A 27,536-nucleotide genomic window follows, 5' to 3' on the forward strand; every position below is an offset into this window, starting at 1 on the left:
AAGCTAGGAACACACATTGTCCTGTCACTTTCGATTCTCTTTCGATGTATATAACCAGAACCGTACGGTATTAGAGGTACCGGCATAATATCCGCTCCTTGATGATTCGTAATTGAATCAGGCGGACTATTACAGACTTAGGAAAGTCCACACCACCTACATCCTTAGCGTTTCGTGAGAGAAAGGTACAATGTGCCAGCAAAGGGGAGGGGGTGGTTTTGGGGCACGACTGTATCTCACGCTTCTGTGCCTACAGTAAGCACTCCAGATCAGAGGATCCCACGGCGGCTGATGAGCCTCGTTGGCAGCACTCTTCTTCGAGCGTGATCTACATGTCGGCGCCCTCGCGTCTTGAGGTAATTATTTTTATTTTTTTGCATTGTTCATGCAACGCTAGAGTATTGTGCGTCTGTGGGAAAGCCTCGTCCGGACCCCCCTGGAGCAAAGTACCTCCTGGGTACGCTCGGGCCTTGTATGGCAGTTGAATTCGCGGGCCATTTCAGCCCGTTTACGCCGCAACGGACCAAGCATCCATTCTTAATTGCGCGCTATGATTATTCACCCCTCGATCAAACAGTGTAGGTCGCTTATCGATACAGCGGCGTCGGTGTTGATACGCCCAATGCCAATACCCCGCCACGAACAACAAAACTGGTGCGTTGCTTACGCTGGGACGACGGGGCAAAAAAGCGATATCGCGTAGTGTACGAAGTAAGGACTCTAAGGAGTACGGATACTTCGTTGTCATCTAGCTATACCTAGGTCCACCTGGGGCCCTTTAGTCAGACTGTCGCACAGATTGTAGCGTCGGGATATTGACCGATAGCCGACACGACAGACGAGTACGGGTAAGGCAACGGATCCCAGCACCGATCAATCTTGAGAGGGAGACACACACACACACACAGAGAGAGAGAGAGAGAGGCCGTCATCGTCTGCTCTCGTCCCTGAGCATGAGCTTTGATACGTCACCGTGTCAAGATGACCCAGAATTAATTTTTTATTGCTCCCAATACGCCGTCACCGTTCTGCACCATAGGCCGAACTAGCTGGTGGGCTTCGTTGGATTGTGCCTATTTCCCCTCTGACAACTCCGTCGTCATGTCGCAAAAAGAAGAACAAAGCCCCGCGTGCCCTGTGTGTGAGAGAGTGTGTGCTCGCTCTGCTGCAACGTCGGCGACTGTTCTTCCACCTATATCTGGATAAATCGCACACGATTCCTTTTTCTTTCTTTCCTCCATACCTAGGTTGTCTTCCTTTGCTTACCAGAGGAACAAGGCTTGACAGAACGAATACAACTGCAATAGCAAAGCCAGCCCCTCCTTTGGCAAAAAAAAAAACACCATCATCATGGGTTACCCAGACAAGTTCGAAGGTTTCATGATCTCAGACCAGAAGAAGTGGACTGAATTCAAGAAGCAAGAGGTGAGCTCGCATTGAAGTCCAAGCCGGCGCCCGTCTCTCCGTCTCTCCAGCATCATACTGACTTCCACCATTCAGTTTACTCCCAAGAAGTTTGGTGACCACGATATCGACATCAAGATCGAGTGCTGCGGTGTCTGCGGCTCAGATGTTCACAGCATCAATGGCGGTTGGGGCGAGGTCCCTCTACCCATCTGTGTCGGGCATGAAATCGTCGGCCACGCCATCAAGGTCGGCGATGCAGTCAAGACGGTCAAGGTTGGGGACCGTGTCGGTGTCGGTGCTCAAATCTCAGCCTGCCTCGAGTGCCAGAACTGCAAAAGCGACAACGAGAACTACTGCCCTCACATGGTTGACACTTACGGAGCCCCCTACGGCGACGTGATCTCCCAGGGTGGCTATGCCTCTCACATCCGAAGCCACGAATACTTTACATTCCCCATCCCTGACGAGATTCCCTCTCACCTGGCCGCACCTATGTTGTGCGCTGGCCTGACCACATACTCACCATTGGTGCGGGCAGGAGTTGGACCGGGCAAGAAGGTCGCGATTGTTGGGCTGGGTGGTCTGGGACACTTCGGCGTCATCTGGGCCAACGCCTTGGGTGCCGAGGTCACAGTCATCTCACACTCACCGAGCAAGAAAGAAGATGCGCTGAAGCTGGGCGCGAAGCACTTCGTCGTCAACGACAAGGAAGGATGGGAGAAGCCATACGAGTTTACCTTCGACTTCATTCTTAACACGGCCGACATGACCCACACCTTTGACATCAGCCAGTACCTGTCGATGTGCAAGGTCAACGCACCCTTCCATCAAGTCGGTCTTCCGGACGAGGCGCTCCCAGCCATCAAACCACAGATGTTCATGAGCAACGGCAGCTCGATCGGCGCCAGCCACATCGGCAACAGACCTGAGTGCTTGGCCATGCTCAAGCTGGCGGCAGAGAAGAAACTGTTCCCTATGGTGGAGACCATACCCATTTCCGAGGAGGGCTGCAAAGAGGCTGTGACGAGGGTGTCCAATAACAAGGTCCGTTACAGGTTCACTTTGACCGACTACGACAAGGCTTTCGGCCCTCGAAACTGAGCGATGGATGTACGCATGGGGCAGATAGAGAAGTCCGAAAAGGTCAGCATGACGGATGATGGGATGGTCAACTACGGGTAGACAATAAGACTCCGAGACCGAACAGACCAGCACACTTGGACATATCTACTGTACAGTACGTTGTCTGTTTGCAGACCAGTCTCGGTATGCCCACTAGGATTGCCGATCGCGAGACTTACGTGGACTTGTTCCAACCGAACCACCAGGGCGCTTGCTGTGATACGAACTGACCTGTCAACTGCGGCATGTCGTTCAAAGTCTTTTCTCCGCATTGGCGAGACAGGGGTTCCTATCCTATTGTACCTAGGTATGCAGGGCGCAACAATAGATAGGTTTCTAGCTCTAGGAGAGATGGGCGATGTTGTAGGCACAATTGGCGCGCTCCGTGTCCGCCGCCCGTAAGTAGTCTGGAGTGGTGTATCTATCTGAATTCACCTGCCCAAAGCATCGAAGGGTTCAGTCACTTGCACTTTGGTGCAGGTGAAGGGTGGCTGAGATGCTCTGTTTACTGGCCAACCAGTTCCAGGCGGCCGCCATGATCCTTCGCGACCGGCAATCCACCCAGTGGTTGGGATCGTTTGCTTCTCGAAGGAGGGAAGCTCCTGAGCCGTGTTCTAGCTAGGAATGCTGGTGCGTGGACAAGGATGCCGCGCTAGCCCTGCAGCTGGTGGACGCGTCCGCCTATCCTCTTTAGTAGGATCTTTGTGCAGCTTTTTGAGTTTGGTGATAACGCCGGGCTGCGTGATGTTCTCGGATCTGCCAGTGTTTAGCGGGAGCCGCACCAGCCCGATCGAGCGCCCGTCAATTCACCCTACTCCATAGGCACAGGGAGGGAGCACAACCCGCAGCGAAAAGCTTGAACCATCTAATGAAATGAAAGGCCTTCAAAAGAAGCCAATTCGCGCTAAGCAAACGATCAGTCCTCATGAAAGAAGGTGAGAGGTTGGCTGACTGCTGCACCCTACGCAGTGGGATTTCGCGTCAGAAAGAGTCACCAGCCTCTGCTACTCCATATGCAAATCACTAACTAACAGGAGGAGTCCAGTTAATCGAAATTCCCAGCGAGCGGGTGCATCGCCGGGCGGTTGATCGTCCTTCTCTGGGCACCACTAAAAGCTCCCACAGACGCCGTGCTCACCCTATCACCGGCCGCTGATCCATGGATTCGCAGGCTAGAGATGATGGGCCCCCCCCGGCCTAGGGAGCCTTACCGAGAACAAACAACCCGGCGCCTGCAAGCCTGCATCTGCCTCTCTCCAGCGTCCCACCCTGGCGGGCAGTTTGTTGGGGGCTCCCAGGCTCCAGTCCAGGCTACGATGCGCCTAGGGCTGTTGTCCTGCACTGAGAATGGGCATGACGGCGCCTCTGCGACCCCCGAACCCCGGCCGCCAGACTACAATCGTCCATCATGCTCGACACGCCCTGGGCCTCCTCCACACCCTCATATCCTCCCGTGCCTCTGCAAACGCCACGCTCAAAAAGAGCTCTCATCGACGTTGGCCCGTCGTCATTCCGGCCGCAGCCACCAACCTCCTGGCAGGGCCTGCTCCATCGAGTCCACTTTTCGCATATCATCATTTCTCCTACCTTGCAAACGTCCGATGTGAACTTCCTGCCTCTCAGGCTCTCCCTGGTGACCAGCTTGCCATCTCACGACCCGGCGCGACCTAGCCTCTCATCTCTCTGTCCGCGACATCCTGAGCCTACGCGTTCATCTCATCCACAGACCTGGCTTCCATGGGCAGCGTTACCCGAAGCTGAATGCCGCCCTGCAATGCGATGAACATGCGCGCAGAGAGACGGCACCACCGGCGTCGATAACCGTACACGACCCAAACTTGGACTGATTGTGGGACGCCGCACGCCGTTGCCCTCGGCTCGCAACATGGACAGTGGTTTGAAACGATTATGGACGCGACGGAAGACCAAAGGTCGGGAGATCCGACACGGGGCGGAAGCAGGCAGCCTCAGAAAGAGCCAAAGCACCGATTTGGTTGTCCTGTCTACATACGAAAGACGCGGACGGTACACGCCGAGTGGCCAGGTTGGTCACGGCCTGTCTCCGATCACCACCACCAGCAGCTCGGTCGAACCTGTGTCAGGAGACAAAACACAGCCGATGCTGCTTGGTATGTCAAGACCAGTACCTTCGCCATCAATCCCCGGCACCTCTGAGAGCGGAAGTCTTATGAGCGCAGTCAATCGCGCGGCTGCAGACGCTGGAGCCAAAGCAGAGCAAGAATACCATCAATCCACAGACTCCTCTTCAAGAGGCCAACGCCAGCAAAAGGTTCCTCGGTACATCGACATATTTTCGCTTTCCAAGGCCAATGACACCAACCCAATGCCTGGATACAACGAAGATGTTGCCGAGAGAAACTTGGACTTGAGCCGCGTGGCACTGGAGGGCACCCACAGGCAACTCCCTCCGTCATCAAAGTATGCCGAAGAAGTTGCAGCTCGCAATGCTTATCCGCCGCTGCGCGCGAAAAAGACCGTGAATGCCCCCTTCCCCAGCTCTCAGCAGCACTTTGATGAGAGCGCTCCGTCAGATCTATCTAGAGATCTCTCCAGCAAAGTGAGTGACTACCTTTCAGGATCTGCAGGGCAGCCGGACCATTCAGAATGGTCGAGATTGCAGCTCTTGTCAGCGTTGCAGGATCAGCATTCTCGTCAATCAAACGAAACTTCCTGGCAACCACGATCGCCGACGCGTGAGTGGCCAACCCTCGTCCAAGCATCTCCTGGCCCTCTGCTTGCACATCATGTCCACTATGCCAAAGACTTCAACGAGAACCTAGGCGATAGGACGATTGCAGCAAGATCCACAGGCCACCCCAGTCGACTAGACCAAATTGAAGCTCTCCGCAGCTATCAACTTTCAGCAGCAGAATTGATGCAGGCGAGTCGACCAGCGACTTCGCGACCGGCTACTGCGTTGTCTATGGCTGCTGGTACGCGACGCAACGAGCATCCTCTTCGCTCGCACTCGAGCATGAGCAACACGTCGGTAAAGCGGGCTATCAACTTGCCTCATCGCACCATCATGGATCTGACCGGCACTGATTCTGACATCTTTTCCGAGGAGCCTAGCGAGTCAGCCTACAGTTCAGCACCTGTTGTTGGACAGGAGAAATTCGAGACAATGCGGCCGGTGTATGGTAACACATTAGCCAATCCACCCTTCAAATCGGATAGAGGCGATTTAAGGACAAGTTCCAGCTTGCCTACTGAGGAGCACGGGCGTATGCCCGAAGCACTCTCGCAAAATCAATCCCCTGCCCCCTCGGTTTCGGAATTTACTGTACGCTCTACACCAACGAAAGTTCCCACAAACAGCGAACTTTCCTCCATCAGTACTTCGGCGTCATCGGCCGCCCACACCGGCATCCTAATTCAACCAAAGGAAACAACTGGTGTTTCTGGTTCGAACAAGGCCCACACGTTCGCGCACGAATTGCCCGTCCCGTATCCGCCCGTGGAGCAGGCGACCAGTGGTTCGCGGGACCTTCCCACAGACAGCAGCCATATTGCAGGGACGAGGCACAATACTGAGCCCAGAAAGCAGACACAGCAAGAGATCCATGATAAAGCTGCAGAAGTCGATATCTTGAGGACTGCTGAAGACGACACGCCGCAAGATGCCATCGACACCAAGTCGGATTGTCCCGGAGCAGGGTTTGCAACACAGTCCCTCACGGAGGAAGTATCGCCTCCACAGGCGCATACTCAAACGCTCCCGGGAAGAGTTCCACCGGTTGATTTTGTTGAACCCGGCAAAAGCTGGGGAGTGCAATCACGAGATTTTGCAGATGCCTTTTCTAAACCTGGCCTTACGAGTGTCCCTGAAGACACCGAATCAAGTGGCAGCAGTAGAGCCCAACACACGAGAACTTCTCGATATAGGTCTGCAAGCCATGACCCAAATACCGGAAGGGCAACATTGAATGGAGCCGATCCAGTTAAATTTTCACTGTATCACTCTACTTTCAACGAGCACGAGTTTGCCCAGAAACAAGCCGACGCACGTGCAGCGCTCATTAGGCTGCAGGAAAGTCTCAACGAGAACTTCCTCACGCATCCCTCGCTTGCTGCGCAATCATCGAAGCCTGCAGCGTCAAAACATTCATTCTCCTACAGCGATGGAAAGCCAGTGGCTCCGTCAACAATTTTCGCTCAGGTCAGAGACTCTCCACCCATCCCAGCGAAAACAAGATTCTCGGCTGACATGGCGACCGAGGTGGATAGATTTGAGAGGCCAGTGCCGAGATCGTATCATAGTCTGACCACTGTACCGGATTTTCACGAGAGTCGTCGCAATGGCCACGCGGTTGGTGTCGACGGACGAAAGAAGAGCAAACAAAGCAACAATGTGACGTTCGACGGCCCTGGCCCTTCGATTGTCGACCAGGAACAAGATGTGAAAACTCCACTTCCCATGCCACCACCTCTACATATGAACGGTCGTCGACTCCAGCAACTGGACAAAAAACCTGTCCCACCGAGTCCTGGCGAGGTGTCTCTTTCCAGTTTCCCACTTCCGGTCTCCTCGCCGAGAACAACCATGTCCTCGGAAACGACGCGAGCTGATTCGACGGACCCGGTCATGAGCACCACCGGCCAGTACAGAGCCCATTCACAGCAAAGTAGCGATGATAGCCGTGTGCTGAGACGGCCGACGAGTCAACGGAGCCAGGCCAGCAGCACGTCGGTATTTATTCCTTACCACATGATTCCAGACCGGTCGAGTAGCATTCGAGATCGATCTGTCAAGGAGGAATATTGAATGATCACGCCAGTAATTTATATACACATGATGACCATCATTTTTTTTTTGTCAATCTGTCGGTCGGTGCGGAGGTACTTTTGTGGATTGACATCGATCCTTGCGCTCTTGTGTTTTGGCAAGCGTCAGCGAAAAAAGAAGAAGAGATTTTCAAGGATGGGTGCGTGTGAGCGAAAGTGCACAGTTTTGGTTGTTTTTCCCTTCACCTTGTACATTTTGGTTAAATTTTGTTTTGGACACGAAAAGTTGAAGGAAAAGCCCAGCTTACTATCTGCCCCCAAAGTTTAGGTAGGATGCATATAACGATGTGATGAAGATGAATTACTAGTTAGGTACTATTCGTAGGTAATACAGTGCCACCCTGGTCTTAGGCGTTCTGTTCAAGGTATAGGTCACCCGTCTCTCTAACCTGCGCTTCTCAGAATTCGTTTAGTATATACCTGGCGTGTGTGTGTGTGTGTGTGTGTGTGAAGTGAGTGGTGGTTTGTCCATTCCAAATTTCATGTTCGTATTCATGTTCACATTGACAGTCACATTCATGTTGTGCCCGTCGTCGATCCCTCGGTCATCTTCACTTGAGAAAGGTCGTTAATTCATTCCGTCAACCATCATCTCTCGACACTCTTCATCTGGCCATCACCGTCATCGTCATCGTCATCGTCATCAACCTCCTCCTCGTATCCCTCTTTCACTTTGCCTCATCGTCACCAGCAAACCTTCGTCCCTCTTTCACTTTGCCCTCGTCATCTCAAGTTCGAATCTTCAGGGTGCAACAAACAAATACTCCAGTTCGGCATGCACGGCGGTTTCCCCGCGGCCCCGCGACTCTGCTGCCTCTCCCACTCGGCCCAGCGTCCTCGCATGTCCCTGCGCTCCCGGTGGTCGACGGCGTGGTCGGTCCAGGTGGATTCGCCGCGGCCGTCGGTCTGCAGGGGGCCCAGCCACCGGTACACGGCGACGACGAGCCACACTTGTCTCCGGCCCGACGCGTCGGGGGACAGGGATTCGCGAGCCTGGAACATGAACTGCGTCTTGCAGCCTCGCGTGTAGCATGACCCTTTACACTTGCTGCCACCGCCGCCGTTCCCGCCGCCCCCGCCGACGCCGCGTCGAAACCTGCCGCCGCTGGTGTTGTTGTTGGTGTTGAAGTTGTAGTTGTAGCTGTAGTTGTTGCCGTTGCCGTCCCAGTCGATGAGGTCGATCGCGTCACGTTTCTTCCAATCACTTATACACGGGGGACCCCTCACGCCGACGGGGAGCCGTTGGGTGTTGATGCACGCCCTGCAGAACTTACTGAGGATGTAAGGGTCGCCCAGCTTCATGTGGGGGCAGAGGCGGAAGTCGATGGCGGCCAACGCGTCGGACACGTCCTTCGCCGAAAACACTTCCTTGTACGTGCCGCTGCCGCCCGAGGTGCGGTCGCGCAGCGTGTGGCGTGAGTGGTTGTGCGGCGACGGCGACGGCGCCTGGAGGAGCGCGATTTTGGTGACCAGGAGCGACTGCGCCTTGGGACTCTCGAGGTCCATCAGCGATGTCCCTTTCTCCGGACGCTCGGCGACGGAGCGCGTGCGGATGAAGTTGCGGCACCGCGAGCACGGGTCGAGCGTCTCGACGCGGAACGGCGCCTCGACGCCCGCCTTGACGCTGCGGATCGTCTTGGAGTAGCCGAGCGTGCGGTGCGCGCAGAGCCAGATCGTGCGGCAGTCGCGTGACGTCGGGGGCTGCGACAGCTCCGACGACGGGAACGTCGTCTTGATGTGCAGCTCCTGGCACTTGCTGCACACGAGCCGGTCGAGGTCCGCGGGGTCTTGGTCGCGTTCCGTCATGCACAGAAACTCGAAGAGGTCTTTGCCCTTGAGCACGAACGACGGGAGCGTGTACAGGTGGAAAAACCGGGAACAGGTGTGGCGGAGCGCCACCTCGCTGCTGGGCGTCAGGTACGGTTGTAGAAACATCAACAGTTCGGTCGGCAACGACAAGAAGCCGGACTCGACGTTGTTGAAGACTGTTCGTTCAGAATATTGTGTGCCCGCCACCGACGACGGCCTTCGGAGCCGCGGCGGTCGTTCGATGAATTCCGTGTCCGCTGAGAATGCGAGTTTGGACACGAGGTTCTCGTCGGATGGGCTCAGAGACAAAGCCGTCGTGGGCCATGATGGGTCGATGCGGAAGCGGTGGTCTCCGGCGTCGTCGTTGTCGTTGTCGTTGTCGCTGTCGTGAGTTGGTTTGATGCCTGGGCCACCTGCGGACTTGGAGCGCGATAGCTTCCTCCGGACTTTCTCGAGGATTGGCATGGTATTGGCGTTGGGCAGAAGCAATTGAAGCAAGGGCCAAGCTACGTAGATCCGATGATGGGGCTTTGGTGGTGTAGAGCTTGATGCGTGCACACCCAAGAACCCTAGTACGAGGATGTAGTAGTGGTGGCTTGGGGACAATACAAGAGGAGGAGCGCGTTCAACAGCTTCTTCGGATCGCTGAGGATATCATTATCTCCTGACGTCGTTACCGTAATCAACAAGACCCATATATCGGGCTATCTTATCTTTGAGGACTGTAATGGAGCATCAAGAATGGATAAAACCATAAAAACAAACACCCGAGCACCGTAAAGTGTGATAAGAAACAAAAACAAACGGTACCCTCGTCATATGGTCATGAAATTGCGACTGAACTTTGTTTCGCCACATTCGGGTGTGATTCATCCGTTCATACATATCGATCAAACCTTCCTTGGACATCTATTAGTTCTTGTAGGAGTTGCGAAGGAGGGGGAGGACAATAGGTGGTGGCAGTGGTATTTCCAGCCGAGGAGGGGTCTGCAAAGTAGTACCCGGCACAGCCTGCGAAGCTAACAAATCATCGAAGTTATGTGACAGCGAGCGGGCCATGAGCTCCGTGTCCGGAGGGGGAGAGCCTGATGGGTCCAGGCTTAATTGCTGGCTAACCGAGGCTTCGATGGGGGTCGAGATTTGGTGATTCCGTCCAGATACACGTGGAGAATGGTAAGACGGTCTCTGGTCATGATATTTCCAAATCTCTCTGCCCATCTGGGTGCTTTCTGTTCCTTGCTTGCTTGAGCGAATGGCCGGTCGATACACAACCATGTAGCTTTGACCTGAGCCATCACTTCAGGGGTTTTGGTGATCGTTGGGAGAAAATCCGCCGGTTCGAATGCTACCACTCGAGGCTTCATATTGCTTGCGCTAGCACTCGTCCAAATCGTATTTTTTATATAGTACAAAGGATCTCATCAATTGCTGCTTGCATGGCAACAACCGTGGAATCATCTACCTCTCCGAATCTATTCTCATGATGGGTGGCTGAGATTTTGATTTCAGAATTGCGCAGAGGCCGCAGGGCCATCATCCCAGAAAGTTGAATTCGTCTCATAGACATCGTCGGTCAGACAGCCATTGATGACAGCATTCCAATCCGGCAAGAATGGTATTTCTGGCATTGACAGATCCAGAGGTGAAAAGAGATTTTGGCTGGGACCAGTAATGAACTCTTGAGATGACTCGGGAACGACAGTGGTTTCATCCATTGTGGCTGTCTTACCCGTCATGGCCGTATCTATGAGTGACTGGCTGGTTTTTATGCAATCCGGACCACTGTTGGACGTTTGAATTCTGTCATCATCTGAAGTGGACATAGAAGCCTGAGTACGTTGGTGTCTCGCCGATAGAGCTTGATAGCGGAGCACGTTGATATACCTCCAGATGCTCTGGTGGCCGTAATCACCATCAAGGCCCCCCGAGTGACTATCATGAAGACTCATTGCCCGAGAGAAGACCTCTTCAACCAATGCTGAGGCAGGTCCTGTCTCGATTCCGGGGGGACTGCTAGAAAGACAGCGAAGAACGTAGGCAATGGCGTACCACGGCGTATAGATGTTGAAGAACCATTTGAATCTGGATCCGAAGTCTCCATTCGATAAAACTTGATTACTCTCCAGGTCCTCACAGGCTAATTTGAAGGACTGCTGGAAAACATCAGGAGTCGGGTCTCCCTGCGACCCTTTTTGCTTTCTCAAGCTGATCTCCTCGCGCAGTCGCAGCACGAACTCCATCTTCTTATAGCCAGTGGTCCCATGCTGAGCTGCGAGTCGTCCTAGAGGAGTGCCTGATTCCGAATACTTAGCATAGAGATATTGACTACGCTGCTGGATGATCTTCCGCTTCTCTGTGATATCAAGGTAAGCATCTAAAGAATGCTGCCCGTGCGTATCAAGTACGGGATGTAGCAGCCGGCACGACTCAGTTTGGATCAGAAAGAAAGACATTTCTGTCCAGCCAGCCGACTCTGTTGGAAAGTGCGTCATATCTGGATAGATTTGATTGTCGTTCACATTCAAAGGTAGCCGGAGTTCTCGGTTTGTGACATCAACGGTGGGTGGAGATCCCTGATCTTCTGGCGAGCGAGATTCAAGGACACAGAGATGCCACCAGAGGCGAAGACGCATTTCTGTCTCAAAGGGGCTCAGGCGGAGAGAGGCACCATCTCGGTGCAGGCCAATGGATTGTGCGAGCCGAATGGCAAGCCCAACGAGAACCCAAACTTTGCGGCCAACTTCGTTGGCTCGTAAACAGGTCTGGACGAGCACGCAGTCAGCTAGAGAAAGACAGGAGAAAGACACCGGGTTAAGGTGCATCGAACAATGCAAGATCCGGCCCCAGTACTCACTGCGTAAATCGCTAGAGCTTGCAATGCAGCTAGCTCTGGTCGATCCATCAAATCTGGTACCACGAGAAGTTGGTCCAGGCAGAGCTTGTAGCGGTTCAACAGCGCCAGCTTCTCGCAGGGCAATTCAAGGGGCTCATGATCATCATCATGGCAAAGTGCCGTGATGGCGGCATAATAGATGGCAAAAGTTAACGCCACTTTTGAAGGTTGGGCAGATCTGGGGTCCAATATGGTTGCGACAATCGTAGACTGAATAGTAGGTATATGCAACAACTTGACCACCGGATCGACCGAGTTGATGTATACATTCCATAGTCGAAGTGCAAGATGGGCATCAGGATAGAATTCGAGCACATCCGAGCCCATGACTGAAGGGGCACAAGCTCCTGGTTGCGACTGAAGTGTAGTGTGAGCTACTGTACTCCTTCGATGATGTGGACCTTCTGTTGCCGGGCCAGATGTTTGAGGAGTCCTGATGTTTGTTCCCTGGTACATGCTAATTGTTAGCCTCGGCCCTCTGTATAGATGTGTGGATAGACGGGATAAAAGATTGCCACCGTGAGCAGAAAACAAAACTGACATCTTTTGGTATCCTTTCGACGTCCGGACTGTTTTCATGCCCGACAACTTGTTCATCATTCAACAACAGCTCCCAGGTCAACTTGCAAGGGCGTTTCTCCGATAGAAGCTCGTTTGCGGTTCCAAATGTAGTGGCAGTTGTACTCGGATGAGCCTGGGAGTGAGCCTGTGGCCGGTCGCCAATTCCATTAGTACCAAGATTAGTCACCGCAGATGCTGTACTGTGGCGAGGAGTGTCAGTCAACCGTGACAGCAAAACCTCTAGTCTTTCTAGTCGGTTGGATATGGTCTGCAGAGAGGGAGTTTTTCGTTCAGGATCCGTTGACTTTGTGGGATATACGCAGGATATGCCGCATTTCGAACAGTTGGTGCAAGGCACTCCGCGGTCACACCGGACCTTGCGCTGGTGACAAGCTCGACAGGAACGGGCGCCTTGTTTCTGGCTCTGGAGCGACGAACTCTGGTATGGAGGCGCCATGCGGGCATTGGGCGGAATACCTGAGAGTTCAGAATGTCAACGTGTAGATGATCCATCGACATGGGAGGCCCGTCATGTTGTTCGCTGGCCTCGGAGCCTCGTCGACCGTGAGCCCATTTAAAGGTCTACGAAATCACGCCAACGTCTTAATTCCGGCGTTCTCGGCGCCGCTGCGTCCGAAAGAGCCAATCACAGTTGAGAATTTCTCACTCTAGTATCTCTAGGTGGATAGTTTGCGACAGCCCACGGCCGATGTAGCATACAAGTACACGTAGTACAAATGACCATGCTCGCAAGTATATATAGAGAGAGACAGAGAGAGAGAGAGAGAGATCAGAGAACACCAGTTACCCTTAAAACTCGTTGATATCCTCATATCTTAATTTGCGAAGTTTATTTGACCCCTGACCGATCAACAGCATTCACGTACTGGATCCTTCCTCGTCATGTCGAATATCAAAATCAGGGATGCCGTCGACGAAGAGGGCGGCTCAGATTCAAGTTATAATCTAGGGGCCGAGGACCATAAGCCCCAAAAAGCTATCAGTGCGCAGAACTGGAGTACAGGGACAAAGCTCTACCATACCACTATCCCGTGCTCCTTGGCCTTTTTGATGTACGTCTTGGACAATTCGAGAATCAGACCATGTCATATACTTTTGCTGACCATTCATCATCGGCTGAAGCACATTCTCCTCTTCTGTCACATCACCTGCTACCTCCACACTTATGACCGAGTTCAATGTCAACCGCACGCAAGCTCTGCTCCCAGGAACTGTATACATGGTGGGCCTCGCATTTGGCCCACTGATCATGGCCCCTCTGTCAGAATTTGTCGGTCGTCGTTGGCTATACATCGTAACCTCATCAAGTATAGTTGCTTTCGCAGCAGGCTCTGGAGCTGCACAAACTTTCGCCACCCTTTTGAGCTGCCGGTTTCTCTGTGGGTTGTTGGGATCAGCTGGAATTGCTATTGGTGCAGGAACAATCCTTGATCTATGGGGGATAGCGGAGGCCGGAGGGTTGGCAAGGCTCCTCTTCATTCTGGGCCCATTCCTGGGACCTACCATGGGCCCGCTGGTAGGGGCATATGTCATGCACGATCATCATGGCGATTGGAGATGGACTCAGTGGGTGGTGGCCTTGATTGGAGCGCCCATCTGGATTTTGGTCCTTTTCATGAAGGAGACTTCTGGTGCCCGGATCCAACACCGTGCTAAACACCCTGGTCGTTTCGGCATTGTGGGACTGGCCTTGTCAACCCTCAAAGAATCAACGCTCCGCTCGACGAGAATACTTACAACCGAGGCCATTGCAATCTCCTTGACGCTGTACACAGGATATGGATATGCAGTGGTGTTCAGCTTTTTCGCAAGTGCCGCTTATGTCTTTACTCTCGACTATGACTTCAACAGTCGACAGGTCGGCCTCTCTTTGATGAGCGTGGTTATTGGTTACTTCGTTGCTGCTGTCGTGCACATCATAGTTCAGAAGACACTTTATGCTCGAGCTATTCAGCAAGCACCGAACGGCATTCCGGCCCCAGAACATAGACTGTACACTGCTATGGCTGGAAGCATTTTCTTGCCCATCGGACTGTTCTGGTGCGTTCGAGACCTCCCTGCAAAGCGCTGAGTTCGGGTCTCAACGTGAGGCTAACCTTGCTTTTCTGGCATTTTTAGGTACTCTTGGGAGGCTCATCGAGGCGGCCATTGGGCTGCAGTTGTGGCCAGCGGGATTCCTTTTGGTTTTGGTACCTTTGTTATCTTCGTAAGTGTTCTTTTCCACCGCGAAGAGCCGGTCATTGTTGACCGTAGTCTGTTTCTCCAAGCTGTCCTCAATAAGCTACCTTATTGAGTCATATGGGGCTGGCGCCGCTGCATCAGGTAAGTTGCTATCGGGTTAATTCAAAAATCATCTTTGAGGCTGACTTCAAATCAGCCGTCGCTGCAAATGGCACTTTTCGATACCTTCTCGGAGCTGTCTTCCCTTTGTTCACCATTCAGATGTACGAAAAACTGCATGTGCATTGGGCAGGAAGTGTGTTTGCCTTTTTGTCTCTGGCTCTGCTCCCTATTCCTTGGATACTCTTCAGATATGGCCATATCCTTCGGAAGAAGAGTCGTTTCATAGCATCCGCATGACTAGTGGAGCAGAAGGTCAGAGGACGAAGCTGCCGTAGCAATTTCAGCTTGTATTGAGAGCAGAGACTGTGACGGAAATGATGCAAAGGATTAGATAAAGACCAGCAATTGCCGGCGATATGTATTTCTCTTTTGCTTGTTGACGAAGCGAAGGGCGACCTAGAAGGATAGAGCAGCGGATGTGGTAGAGTGGCGCAAGTTGGTTGGAAAAAGCGGCGAGCAGTTGGGTCCACTTTTGGCCTAGTGCCAAATCGAGAAATGCCGTCGACTTTTCTGCGTTTCCGAGATTCTTCGATGCTTCGATTCCGTGCAAAAGTCCATGACGTCGTGACCGCACGAGCCTTCCAGGTTGCAACGTTCAAAATTCCAAACAAAGCGGGCCCAATGTTCAATATGGGCGTCTTTCAGGATCTCTGTAAGTCCCAGCTGCAAGGCTCGACGCCGCTGCTGGATGCTGTAGGATCAGAACTCGGATGATCTCTTTGCTTGTGCAGGCGCGAAATGTACTGAGTGCCCAACGCCTCCATCTTCTTCGTCCGCCTCTCTACCAACACGCCGCGTCCTTACCCCTGGCCACCATGGCCAAACGCAAGAGGTCTGCTGTAGCCTCTCAAGAGGGCTCGGTCCCTCCTCCCGTGACGTTGCCTGCGAATGTGACCTCTGTAGCCCGGGGCATAGTTCCTCCTACACCTGTTCGTCGCACGAGCTCGCGAAGAGCCTCCACCCAGGTCGCCCCAGCCGACATCGACACAAATCCTCTGACGAATGGGTTGATCAGGGATGGTAAAGACGCTCTGCGAGCATCTCCAGATGCTGAGGAGCCAAGCAAAGCAAGGAGAAGGAAGAAAACAACTGCCCCAACCCAGTTGAATACGGAGATGGACGAAACAGATGTTCGGAGACAACTGCCCTCGTCGAAACCTTCCACGTCTCTGAGAAACCCCCCCAAGCAAAACGATGGTTTAGATAGAGGAGACACCGAAGGCGCGGAGGACGACGACGACGACGTCGCAGACCCCGAGGAACTCAAGGAAGCCATCATGCGACCGCCACCTGTCAACAGTGCTTACTTGCCTTTACCATGGAAGGGCCGGTTAGGTTATGCTTGTCTAAACACCTACCTCCGAGCCTCTAATCCACCAGTTTTCTCGTCAAGAACGTGCCGCATTGCTTCCATCCTTGAACACCGTCACCCATTAAAGGACCCTTCTCAACCGGAGCACGCCACCAAAAACCGACCAGACAAAGATCAGCCAGCAGACATAGCTCGCGGCCAAGCATATGTCGAAGCACTCGGGCTGGCTAACGCCAAAGACATCTCTAAAATGCTTCGGTGGAACGACAGATACGGCATCAAGTTCATGCGACTGTCATCCGAAATGTTTCCTTTTGCCAGCCACGATGTATATGGGTACAAGCTCGCGCCATTCGCCTCGGAAGCATTGGCAGAAGCTGGTCGTGTGGCAACCGAACTAGGCCACCGCCTAACGACACACCCCGGACAATTCACGCAACTTGGCTCACCTCGAAAGGAGGTTATCACCGCGTCTTTCCGCGATCTCGAATATCATTGCGAACTGCTTGATCTGCTAAAGTTGCCAGAACAACAAGACCGCGACGCCGTCATGATCCTTCATATGGGTGGCATCTTTGGTGACAAAGCTGCAACTATCGAGAGATTCAAGGACAACTACAAAAAGCTTCCTCAGAAGGTCAAGGATCGTCTGGTCCTCGAAAACGACGATGTCTGCTACAGCGTACACGACCTTCTTCCGGTCTGCGAGGAGCTTAATATCCCACTTGTCCTCGACTATCACCACCATAACATCGTTTTCGATGCAGACAAGATCCGCGAAGGAACGCTAGATATCATGGCCATGTATCCTCGGATCAAAGCTACGTGGACCCGAAAAGGTATCACGCAGAAGATGCACTATTCAGAACCGACGCCATCGGCGATTACAGCAAGACAGCGGCGCAAACACAATCCCCGTGTTGCGACACTGCCGCCATGTGAACCTGACATGGACCTGATGATTGAAGCCAAGGACAAAGAACAAGCTGTGTTTGAGCTCATGCGTACATTCAAGGTACCGGGCTTTGACACGTTTAACGACATCATCCCACACGTGCGCAACGACGAGAACAGACCTTGGAAACCAGCGAAGAAAGCCAAGAAGACTCTCAAGAAAAGAAAGTCCAAGTCTGCAGAAGGTGAAATCGACGATGAACCTGAAGATGCGGATGCAGAGTCCGAGCCACAGGCGCCGCCCGTCATTCCAGACGAGGAAGTCGGCATGGGTGGGCCCGAACGCCGTGTCTACTGGCCGCCAGGCATGGAAGAGTGGCTGCGTCCAAAGAAGCGAGAAGTCAAACCTCGTGACCCCGAGAGGGCCAAGACGACGGCAGAGCGCGCTGCAGCGCGTAGGGCAGAGAAGGCGGCATGGCAGGCTGCACAAGAGGCTGGAAATGCCGCCACAGCCGTGGCTGCTGCGGCAAGAGTAGGAGGTGGTGGTTCTGTTCCCGCGTCCGAGGTTGCAGAAGCGGATACCACGAGTGTTGACCTAGAAAAGACAAGGTCCGTCTATACCGTCGTGAAGGGGAAGAAACCTGCGCGGGCCCCTCGTGCTGCTCCTTCTGCTGCCCCCACCGGGAAAAGGCTCAAGAAGAGCGCAAAGTCCGTTCCTACACCTACCCCGAGCGAGAGCGATTTGTCCGAGTTGAGCGACGATGACGGCGACGATGGCCGTGGAGACGATATCGACATGCCTGATTTGACCGATGCTGAGGAAGACGTTGCTGCTGCGCCGGTGCGGAAAGGGAAGCAGAGAGTAGCCCCAACGCGGACGACGAGTGGGAGGAGCGCAAAAAGGAAACCTGTGAATTATGCCGAGGGCAATGATGAGGAGGAAGAGTGAAACCAACGATCGAGCGTATGCAGAAAGAACCGTAGAGGCATTAAATAAGATTGGAATGTCCAGAAGCATCCGTCGTCATCTAGCGTTCTCAGAATGTCTGCTGTTGAAGCATGACTTGGTACTTCTGTTCGTGCGTGCCCATATTACTTACTCCCTTTTGTATCACCTCACAGCAGAGGGTCCATATCGTCCTGGTATACATTGGTCTCGTCATAAGAAGCTCGCGAAACTCTTCGCGTTTGTCGGCTTTTGCGCTTCCGCAACCGCATGGCTGTTACATAAGTTCACATCAATCGTCGTTATTTTGGTCGCCCTTTGCCTTGTCGTGGTATCGTGTTCTTTTCAGTTACTAGTCGTATCCATCATCCTTCATACATCATTCCCCCATCCCTCTTGCCATAAACCGCCGTCGTAAATTCAAATTTTGAAGTCAAATTCAAGAAAGGCTCAATCTCCCTTGCGTCTCCATGATCCACGCCACCATATCCTCCCACCAGGGCTTCCTCTGCGACAGAGGAACATGGTCCGTGTCGGTAGGATCGTCTTCGATCCCGGCCTCATCGAGCCAGAGCCAGAGTTTCTCCGTCACATGCCACACTGGCGGGTCATTCCCTCGCGGCCCCATGAGCAAAGGACAGAATTGCCCTTCAACGACAGCACGGTGTTCGGGCTCAATTGCGACGAACCCTGCGATCGCAAGGCCGTACAGCGAGTCCTGGGCCGTGTAGAGCGGCCCGTCCAATGGAAGGTAGTCCGTCCACCGGATGAGGGTGCGGAGTCTACTCTGAACATCGGGGTGGCGCCGTGGCTTCCGAAGCAGTCGGCACAGGATGTAGATCTGGGCGGCCAGCACGTAAGAGTCGGCGTTCAGGGCGACACTCAGAGCGTCGGTGCAGACTTTCCCATTTTCGTCCAGATTTGCTTCGCAGGCTTCGCCGAGCGCGTCTGCAGTCACGTAGGGATGCGGGACAAGGTCCGACCACTGTTGGAAATTAGTCAGTGACTGCAAGATGATTTCTCCCGCTTTCTGGAATGGAACAGAGTCAGGGCTTTCTCGCAGCAGCGAGCAAAGACGGGTGATTTGGGTGAAAATATGCAGGATCTTGGCAGAACAGCCGGCCAGACCCGTCACTCGTCTCACATCTGTCTCGTTGCCCTCCAGGAGCCAACTGTAGGCATGGTCGTCGGTTTCTGGCTTCAGGGGTGCACAAGTGTCGCTGAGAATGAGACTTTTCATTTGATAGTGACTCATGACGTAGCGATTGTTGGTGCTTTGGACATTAATGGGGTGCTTGTATCGATAGCCCGGATCTGACTTGTCAAGAAGATACTTGACTGCCAGGTCGCCTTGATACCATTTCGGCATCCTCTTGGTAGACTCTCTCGTCTCCCAGTTGACGATATCCTCGTGGTTGAGAAGAGACAGTGCCATCAAGAGAGGTTCCTCCTTGCCAGGCTCATAATTCTCTGCTTTGTTGAGCTCCTCGCTCAGCAATGCTACAGCACGCCTGTGGTGGAAACTCGCCCATTCTTTGAGTTTCTCGGACGGAGCATAATCGAGCACATAGCCCGCGGCACATGAGAGCATAGCATGCCTGACACAAGCAGACTTTTCGGCAATGGCGGGTACTCCAGTCAGCCAGACATTGGAGGCAGGCAAGAGGGTTCGTCCCGCACAATACGCAACAACGTCTAAGTTTCGTTAGATCACCATCGGCGCCATGGGAGTGCCAACGTACAGAACTTGAACAGTCTCAGATCCATCGCATTGAGACGTAGACCTCGGCCAAAATCAGAGGGAAGGAGGAGAACTTCGCTGACCTTGGATTTCATCTGGTCATTGTACTCCTGCCGATACTTGGCAAGGACTTCTTTGGTACTCGAAGGCATGTTCGGATCGCTGAACTGCAAATGAAACTTGACCAGACCATTGACTCGTACCTGGGTCGGGATCTTGACGGGATCAAAGATCGACGTGAGACGAGGATGCTCCGACAGTTGCAATGAATCATGGGTTATAAAGGGGTTGACAAGAGAGAGCTTGACAACTCTGTCCTCTGGAGACGGCAACGAAGGAGAAGATCCGGGAAGGAGCTCGTCGAGAAGGCTCGATCCCTGACTGCCATCCGAAAACGAATGAAGCTCGTCTGGACTGCTGTCAGAGCCACTACCCAGCACAGATCTGACGGCATACTGACCAGAGCCGCTATCGTCTCGTTTCCTCTTGCGAGAAGTGGTAGCGGGTGCGGAACCGGACATCTGACCGTCCTCGTCCAGAACGGTGAACAGCCGCGCTGTTTCCCAGAAGTCATCTTTGTCGAAGCGGTGCTGTTCAAGCAAGGTCTGCGCAAGTGAGTCGTTGGACAGACTGTTGCGCCTGGGTCTCTTGACAGGAGAAAACGGAGCCATTTTGTCACTAGCTTGTGGGCTGGTTGAGTCGGCGAAGTCTCCTGAGGTCGGGCGGGCTTTGTGGGCTCTGGCTGAGGTTAAAAGGACTCCGGATTCGCAGCGGGCCGAAGTGGGGGCAGGAGACGGGCCGCCCCTGCTGGGAACGCGCGGATACTATGGATGGGCGACTTGGTACTTTAGTAACGGGGACGAACGACACCTTGTTCGCACTGCCAACGAGCGCAGCGTCAAGGCAACCACCACAGTCATCGCTGAGACAGAATACGAGTTGATGCCCAATGGATACGAAGAGGCTCGGTGATCGCCTGCCTCGTTACGGGTGAGTCCGGGGCGACCGTTACCTCGACAGCCTGACACAGGGTCAAAGTGAGGGGCTGCAGAACAAGACACCATTGAATCGACCTTCAGCCCTCTGGTCTTCGCCTCACTACCAAGTTCCAACAAGGTCACAGTACGCCTGGCGTCCTCGGATTGCGTGTATCCTAGTCTTCTCCAATGGGCGACCCGGGTCTGAAGGACTGGACCCCAAGCTTGGTACCGTGAGGCCTCGCATACCATGGGCACCTGTCTTGGGGCTGGGAGGCCTGCAGGAGTATATTGGGCTGCACAGCTCGTGGAGATCGTACTCTGCAGGCTTTGCCAGACAAAAGCTCTGTCCTGCCCTCCGCATCACTCCTTCGCCTCGTTGAGTGTAGCCTTCTTTTCTCCTCTCTCTTTTCTCTCTCCCAAGTCCCTCCGATGCCACAGCTCGTCGTTGTGGTGTCTACCCACACCGTGCTTCTCCCCCGACAGCATGTCTGAGGACAAGCTTCGCCGGACTGTTTCCCACGCGTCCAACAGTCCCAAAACAACTGCGAACAACATTTCCGAACTCGGTGCTGCTGTACAGTTGCAGCTTCTGAAAGCTCTTGCTGAGGCCAAGTCAGCAAGCCAGAGCCATGTTTCCCCCGACGTTGTCTCACACGCCCACTTAGACGCGGCAACTGCAGATTTGTTCTGGAGCAGTTCTGAGTCTGACCCATGCAGCTGTCTACTTGAAGCCCTCGGCACCTTTCTCACTCAGGTGATTGGGGTGCTGTCTCAAGTAGCGGTTTCTCTGACCAACGGTCCGCACATTTCCGACTACATCGAAAGCTATATAAAAAGTGTGACCAAAGATGATGACTTCTCAGACACATCGGTCGTGACATTTCTTCATCAAAAGCATCACTTATTGCAGTATGGATTGTAGACCATTTTGGATCAACATGTGCGCTGATGATCCCCAGAGTCTTGTCAACCGAGCTCGCCAAGGTCAGCAATCGCTGTGAAGAAATTTGGTTAAACCGGCCATTACAGCAACCAGAGTGGAATCTGCCCTTCCATCAAGCGTCAAAAATTCAGACTCCCGCCGGATCAGTTTCCCATTCCGCCCTCAGCTACCAATCCCCACGCCAAGTAGCCATGTCGGACGCATATACGCCCGCTGGTGCTGGAACACCAGTGCATTACTCCAGTGGCTCGAAGGAGTTGTTGTCCAGGGGCAAAGGGAAGCATGTCTGCCCCTATGGGTACCGGTGCGACAAAGGTGGCCTCCGCGATGACAGGACGTTGGTAGTGTTTGAGCGCAACTCGGCTTTCAGGTGAGCAATGTTGACCTGAAGTTATTTCGTCCCTTCTTCTTCCATTGCTTCGCTTTTGCTATCACAAAATACTTGGATACTGTCATACTGATGCTCATTCATGGCAGAGCCCACATGGCTAAACATGAGAAGAAATACAAGTGTAATATCCCAGGCTGCACCAATACGACTGGATTCGCCAGGGTTGATCAGCTCGAGCGTCACCAGCAGAATGTAAGACATCAAGTGGCAAGATGACGACGGGTTGTGAAGGACTCCTGATCGCGGCTAGCGGGTCTCCAGTCCAACAGTCTACTGTACGACTTGGATTTCAACCGCTCAAAGGCATCCGTAATGGCCTGAAGTGAGGATGGCTGATCGGTCAGATGAAGCGACACACTCCAAGTCTTGGGAGACATTGAACAGACCAATAATGCATCTTTCCTTCAACGTCTGTCAAACAGCGTTTCCAAGCAGGTTTGGTGAAATGGCCAAGTAGGCGGCAATGTAGTGAGCGCGTATTCACTATGCAATCAGCCTCACCATTCGAGTGACACGGGATGTTCTCAGCTTGCAATTGGCACGATACCTGCCCATGCAAAGAACTTCGGTCGCGAGTTCGTGCCGGACCGGAACCCTCCGTGCTTCTCGTATTGCTGATGCGGGATGTGTCCAATTGAGCTGTCCTGTCTCAGGTGCAACGTCCACCTTTAGCACCGGGGAAGCTCCCTATCCCTGCTTGTTTTCTCCTTCTCTGACATGGATTCGGAGCTAATCTCTCTCTTGGCGACCATCGCCCTTACTTGAAGTGGTTTTGGCGTTGTTTTCTCCAAACAGAAAGCCATATCAAATTCCCTGGCCTCGCACCGAGCAAATGATCAAGATGTTCAGACACTCGTTTCCTGTCCTGTAAGGCGTCGCAAATGGACTGCGGGGTGAGAGATTCAGCAAGGCATGGTCAAGCAGGATGCCTCGACAGTTCCGAAAGCGAGCTAGGCTGTGACGTTGGTAGACGACGACTTGGGTGTGGACGCAGAGGTATATATAGCTGAGGCTACGCAGACATCAACATGAAGGGAAGCTCGTTCTTACCAAGCCTTCTGATCCTACTCCGGCTACAGACCTGCCTTTGCTACACAGCCTTGTGCTGAAGCCCAAGAAAGCATCAAGAATCAGGTTACGCTACTTCAAGCTTGCTACTTTGAATGACTGATTGGCTGCGTGCCTCAGAACACTCTGCGGACGTTTCCTGACGACTCCAAGGCCAAAGACTTGTCTCCCATCAAGATGCAGCACTGTGGACTGGAGATCAGACACAACCGGCACAAGGATGGCCAAATCATATTCGTCACAGGGAGAGACATGAGACATCAAGACGAAGACTTCTCCTCTATCATCCTCACTGCACAGCAACCGAAACCCAGAGACGCACTTTGGCAGCTGCACCTCCATGTCCATTGCTCGGGGCCGAGATGCCATCATGCACAGGGGAACACTGCCTCAGCAGCGCCTCCTATCTCCGACGTGACATCTGCGCGCTCTAGCAGGCAACAGAGCAGGTACAGCACGTCGGCGGCGTTGCTTGAGAAGCACACGTCTTCCTCCCTAGGGCCGCGACGGTCCAAGGACAGTACTAGAAGATCTCGTCGTGAGGACTTCTTGAGCAATGTCTCCGAGGACTTCACCTACAACATGAACCGCTTCATCCACGACCATGATCACTTCATGTATGGCCATCCTAGGCCACGTGCGGGCCCTGCAACAACTACATATACCTCAGACACTGTCATTCTCGGGCAATCCAGGCGAGCTCCAGAATTGTCGGCTCGGGAGGGAGCCACTGCGCACGAGATTCTTCTCGAGGCTGGTACTTGGACCAATGACTGGTCTACATCTGCATTAGGCATTGCGGCGGCAAGTGAAGGTTGAGCATCGCTAGATTGATGAGCAATCGAGGACTTGGTGGGGTGTATACAGCTGGGGTGTGAGTGTTGGGGAGACTTAACAATCTTAACAATTTGAAGATTGGAAGTTCTGCCGACCTTGAAGGGTGGTATGGGACATTCAGCTAGTGCATGGGCTACGTATCAGAGCTTGCTCGAGGAACGCTGCCTTGCAAGATACCACGGGTTTAGGACGGTCGGAGTTCAGGAAGCCATCGACAGTTCAACACCACTTTACAGGACTGTCAAATGGGATAATTCAACATAGGTATTCGAGGCCTTTGTAGGTGAACGTTGTGCTTTGAAATGAGTCCTCGGTCAAGGTCGTATACCGTCAGCATAGCGTAGAGTAGTGGGTGCGACAAGCTGCTCGTAGCTAGCTTAGTGTTGGTTGAGAGGCAGGCAGGGGTTGACAGTTGATTCGAGCATTCGAGGCATCGTGGGTTGAACCCGTAGCCACGAGTTGGGGTTGTTCTTCCCTGGTCACCCTGACTCCGGGCCCCGTACTGCGGAGGAGAAGCGGGGGCCGAAGCCAGGACTGGCTCGAGGATATTCCTATACCCTGCTAGGCGAGCCTCGTCTTTGTACTTTGAGCGTCCCCCCTGGGCGGCGATGGATTCTGGCTAGCCAGGTGCGACACGTCAGCAACCCGGATATGCGTGGTCTCTATCTCTGATCAGCTCGATACGAGGAGAAAACAAGGCTCATGGAGGTCGGGGAGACACGGGCGGGCGATCTGCTGCTGCGTCACCAGCTCGTAATGGCAGGTGACGGGGATTCACCGACGAGAGTCCTCGTTCTCGCGCCGGAGCAGGGTGAATGCGACCCTTGGGGTCCTTCACGTCTGCAGAGCGTGTCACTGGCTTTCGGGGGTCGGGCGAGGTGATTGGCGGCGCCCTTGCAGAGGAGATTCAAACGAGAGAAGATGAGAAAACAACGCTTGTGAGCCGAGCCAATCGTTCCCGACGCCCTTGTCGCCCACTTCGTTTTGCGAGATATATCAGGGCGATCCAGAGGCTCGCTGTACACCCTCTATTGTCCAGCCATGTCGGGCGCCGCCGCGGAGACGATGCCCCAGGACTCGATCATCATCGTGGGCGCCGGCGTCTTTGGTGCCTCAACCGCCCTTCACCTTTCCCGTCGGTATCCCTCATACAGTATAGCCGTGTTCGATTGTTCGCCGTTTCCATCGCCCAGAGCTGCGTCGACGGATATCAACAAGATCGTGCGCGCAGCGTATTCAGACCTCGACTACTGCCGTCTGGCGGCGAGGAGTCACGACATCTGGCGGAATGATCGACTTTTGAGCAAGTTCTACCATGAGGCTGGGATGCTGTCGATCCGACCCTACAAGGGCGGAGCAGCAGCCATGTTGGAAAACTTCAAGCGCTTGGGCATCAACAAAGACGCCAAGATCGTGACACCAGATCAAGTCCAGACCATGTTCAACGGCGTCTTCAAGCACGCCGACTTCAACAAGGTCGAAGAGTTCCTGTGGGAGCCTAACGCCGGCTGGGCAGAAGCAGCTAACGCCCTTGAGGCCACCGTGCAAGCGGCGGTTGACAACGGCGTATCATACGTGTCCAAGGCCGTCTCTAAACTGCTGATTGCTGATCAAGGTTGTCAAGGTGTCGAGCTCACTGACGGCTCGAAACACTATGCGAATAAGGTTTTGCTGTGTGCCGGTGCCGCCACTGCTCGAATCCTCGCCGAGAGCGCGCCTCAAGACCCTGGTCTGCACGCCGGGCCGCGCTTCGTGGCAGGCGCCATCATAGAGGCAAAGGTGAAACTGACCTCAGAGCAGTTGGAAAAATACAAAGCTACGCCCGCTGTATTGTGGGATGCGGACCCTGCTCGAGGTAAGTCACCGAGCTGCCCAAGTTGAAGCCATCGACTAAAGCACCGTGGCTCAGGGGAGACCATGCCTCCGACACCAGATGGCTATCTGAAGTTCATTCGGGACATCCCACTTGCCAATAAGCTGTTTCATCCTGCCTCGCAGACATACATCTCCGTCGCACCCGAGAGTGCTGAGGGTGCCGAGTGGACTGCACCGGAGAATCTCCCCAAGGTCCTGAGGGACGAGATGACGACGGTGATTGCGGGGATTTTCGGTCCTGAGGCAGCACGAGAATTGGTCCCCCAGCACTTGCGACTCTGCTGGTGAGTACTTCAGAAGTCTTTGCTCGAAATATCATTCGTGAGGGCTCGTGATTCTAAGACTGTCAACCCCCATAGGGAACCCTTGGCTCCGGACGAAGGCTGGTTTGTTACGCCCCATCCACGATGTGTGAATTTATACATAGCAACAGCTGGGTCGGGCCACGCCTGGAAATTCCTACCAGTTTTGGGCGAGTTCACTGTGCGCATGATGCTGGATCCAAAGGGGTGGGAAGACGACGAGTTTGCCAAGTCATGGGCATGGGATAGGGAGCTTGTGGACAGCCCAGATGAGGATGTGATACCACGAAGACAGCTTGCCGACATGCGATAGCAATTTAAACAAGTCGTCGGCTCTGCGTGTATCTATTTCCACGCGATGTCAACCAAGGGAGGAGGGAAGCTTTCGACACAGCCTCGTCACGTTATCACGTGCGCATTGGGCCCACATCAACAAGGCTGAGCACAAATAGTGTGTTTTGCTTTTGCTGCTCCAGAATCATCACACCACCTCACAACTCACTCACCAGTAATCTTCATGAAACTTCCTCATAAAGAGGAAATCGGCTCCGAGAAGTTTAAACTCCTCCATGTCCTTTCTTGGGTGGATGACGCCGGAATATTTCGATGACGATGCCCTCTTTCGACAACTGCAAAGCTTCGATCAGTCACAAGCTAAGCTCCTGTCATCGCCGGTTAGTGAGTCGGTCGCCCAGGTGAGGCACCTTTGATGTTCGGTTTCCTGGGTCTGTGAGCCTAGAATTCCAGGCCACCGGCTATTTGACAGGGCGCGATGACTGCTGCTTGGGCTCCGATTTGACCAAGTCTCCGGGCCGCAACACCAACGGCAACCTTCGCTCAGACCATTATCGGGCACCATCTCAAAACACCTCAACTTTGTATCCAGACCAACATAATAATAATTGTGAACGAGCTTCTTCCACGGTCACCTCACATACCAGCGCAGTTGTGCTGTCAAAAAAACGATGAGCATAAGGAACATGCCTGGCCATAGCGCCCTTTGGTGGGTTTGTTGATATCGACCGAAAACAGAAATGAAAGCTTCATTCATATCGCAGAAGCTCACCGATGTCTGCTTTTTGCCTTTAACGAGCTTTCTATATCTTTTGTCCTCTACAAGAACAGTTTTCAGGAGAGATATATTCCCACTGTCTTGTAGTACTCATCTATTACTTTGAAAGATCACCTTTTTCCCCTACTCCCTGAGTCTACTGATACCACAAACTGAACAACTCTCCCCGTCTCCCTCCTCCCCCTTCTTCCATCTCTCAAACACAAGCGAACC

The 27,536-nt window shown here is 53.5% G+C and overlaps 9 protein-coding genes across 9 annotated transcripts; 6 read left to right on the plus strand and 3 right to left on the minus strand.

The window, feature by feature from the left end:
- Nucleotides 1–1,350: 1,350 nt before the first annotated feature.
- Nucleotides 1,351–2,508, plus strand: PV08_08033 (uncharacterized protein; the record flags this gene model as incomplete). Its single annotated transcript, XM_016382359.1, has 2 exons — nucleotides 1,351–1,425; nucleotides 1,501–2,508. The coding sequence occupies 2 exons, from the start codon at nucleotides 1,351–1,353 to the stop codon at nucleotides 2,506–2,508; spliced, it is 1,083 nt and encodes a 360-aa protein (XP_016233062.1).
- Nucleotides 2,509–4,414: 1,906 nt separating this feature from the next.
- On the plus strand, nucleotides 4,415–7,315 carry PV08_08034 (uncharacterized protein; the record flags this gene model as incomplete). The annotated part of the gene is made up of 1 exon (XM_016382360.1): nucleotides 4,415–7,315. The coding sequence occupies one exon, from the start codon at nucleotides 4,415–4,417 to the stop codon at nucleotides 7,313–7,315; it is 2,901 nt and encodes a 966-aa protein (XP_016233063.1).
- Nucleotides 7,316–8,058: 743 nt separating this feature from the next.
- Nucleotides 8,059–9,609, minus strand: PV08_08035 (uncharacterized protein; the record flags this gene model as incomplete). Its single annotated transcript, XM_016382361.1, has 1 exon — nucleotides 8,059–9,609. The coding sequence occupies one exon, from the start codon at nucleotides 9,607–9,609 to the stop codon at nucleotides 8,059–8,061; it is 1,551 nt and encodes a 516-aa protein (XP_016233064.1).
- Nucleotides 9,610–10,649: 1,040 nt separating this feature from the next.
- Nucleotides 10,650–12,364, minus strand: PV08_08036 (uncharacterized protein; the record flags this gene model as incomplete). The annotated part of the gene is made up of 2 exons (XM_016382362.1): nucleotides 10,650–11,906; nucleotides 11,999–12,364. The coding sequence occupies 2 exons, from the start codon at nucleotides 12,362–12,364 to the stop codon at nucleotides 10,650–10,652; spliced, it is 1,623 nt and encodes a 540-aa protein (XP_016233065.1).
- A 1,137-nt stretch (nucleotides 12,365–13,501) lies between these two features.
- Nucleotides 13,502–15,199, plus strand: PV08_08037 (uncharacterized protein; the record flags this gene model as incomplete). Its single annotated transcript, XM_016382363.1, has 5 exons — nucleotides 13,502–13,671; nucleotides 13,742–14,659; nucleotides 14,738–14,825; nucleotides 14,887–14,941; nucleotides 14,997–15,199. The coding sequence occupies 5 exons, from the start codon at nucleotides 13,502–13,504 to the stop codon at nucleotides 15,197–15,199; spliced, it is 1,434 nt and encodes a 477-aa protein (XP_016233066.1).
- Nucleotides 15,200–15,777: 578 nt separating this feature from the next.
- On the plus strand, nucleotides 15,778–18,117 carry PV08_08038 (UV damage endonuclease UvdE; the record flags this gene model as incomplete). Its single annotated transcript, XM_016382364.1, has 1 exon — nucleotides 15,778–18,117. One exon carries the CDS (start codon nucleotides 15,778–15,780, stop codon nucleotides 18,115–18,117), a length of 2,340 nt encoding a protein of 779 aa, XP_016233067.1.
- A 436-nt stretch (nucleotides 18,118–18,553) lies between these two features.
- Nucleotides 18,554–20,526, minus strand: PV08_08039 (uncharacterized protein; the record flags this gene model as incomplete). The annotated part of the gene is made up of 2 exons (XM_016382365.1): nucleotides 18,554–19,809; nucleotides 19,857–20,526. 2 exons carry the CDS (start codon nucleotides 20,524–20,526, stop codon nucleotides 18,554–18,556), a joined length of 1,926 nt encoding a protein of 641 aa, XP_016233068.1.
- Nucleotides 20,527–21,319: 793 nt separating this feature from the next.
- On the plus strand, nucleotides 21,320–24,056 carry PV08_08040 (uncharacterized protein; the record flags this gene model as incomplete). Its single annotated transcript, XM_016382366.1, has 4 exons — nucleotides 21,320–21,744; nucleotides 21,795–22,148; nucleotides 22,256–22,361; nucleotides 23,358–24,056. 4 exons carry the CDS (start codon nucleotides 21,320–21,322, stop codon nucleotides 24,054–24,056), a joined length of 1,584 nt encoding a protein of 527 aa, XP_016233069.1.
- Nucleotides 24,057–25,115: 1,059 nt separating this feature from the next.
- Nucleotides 25,116–26,564, plus strand: PV08_08041 (uncharacterized protein; the record flags this gene model as incomplete). The annotated part of the gene is made up of 3 exons (XM_016382367.1): nucleotides 25,116–25,929; nucleotides 25,984–26,233; nucleotides 26,309–26,564. 3 exons carry the CDS (start codon nucleotides 25,116–25,118, stop codon nucleotides 26,562–26,564), a joined length of 1,320 nt encoding a protein of 439 aa, XP_016233070.1.
- Between the last annotated feature and the right edge of the window lie 972 nt (nucleotides 26,565–27,536).

The sequence above is a fragment of the Exophiala spinifera genome (genome assembly GCF_000836115.1).
Source record: "Exophiala spinifera strain CBS 89968 unplaced genomic scaffold supercont1.6, whole genome shotgun sequence".
NCBI classification, from domain to species: domain Eukaryota; kingdom Fungi; phylum Ascomycota; class Eurotiomycetes; order Chaetothyriales; family Herpotrichiellaceae; genus Exophiala; species Exophiala spinifera.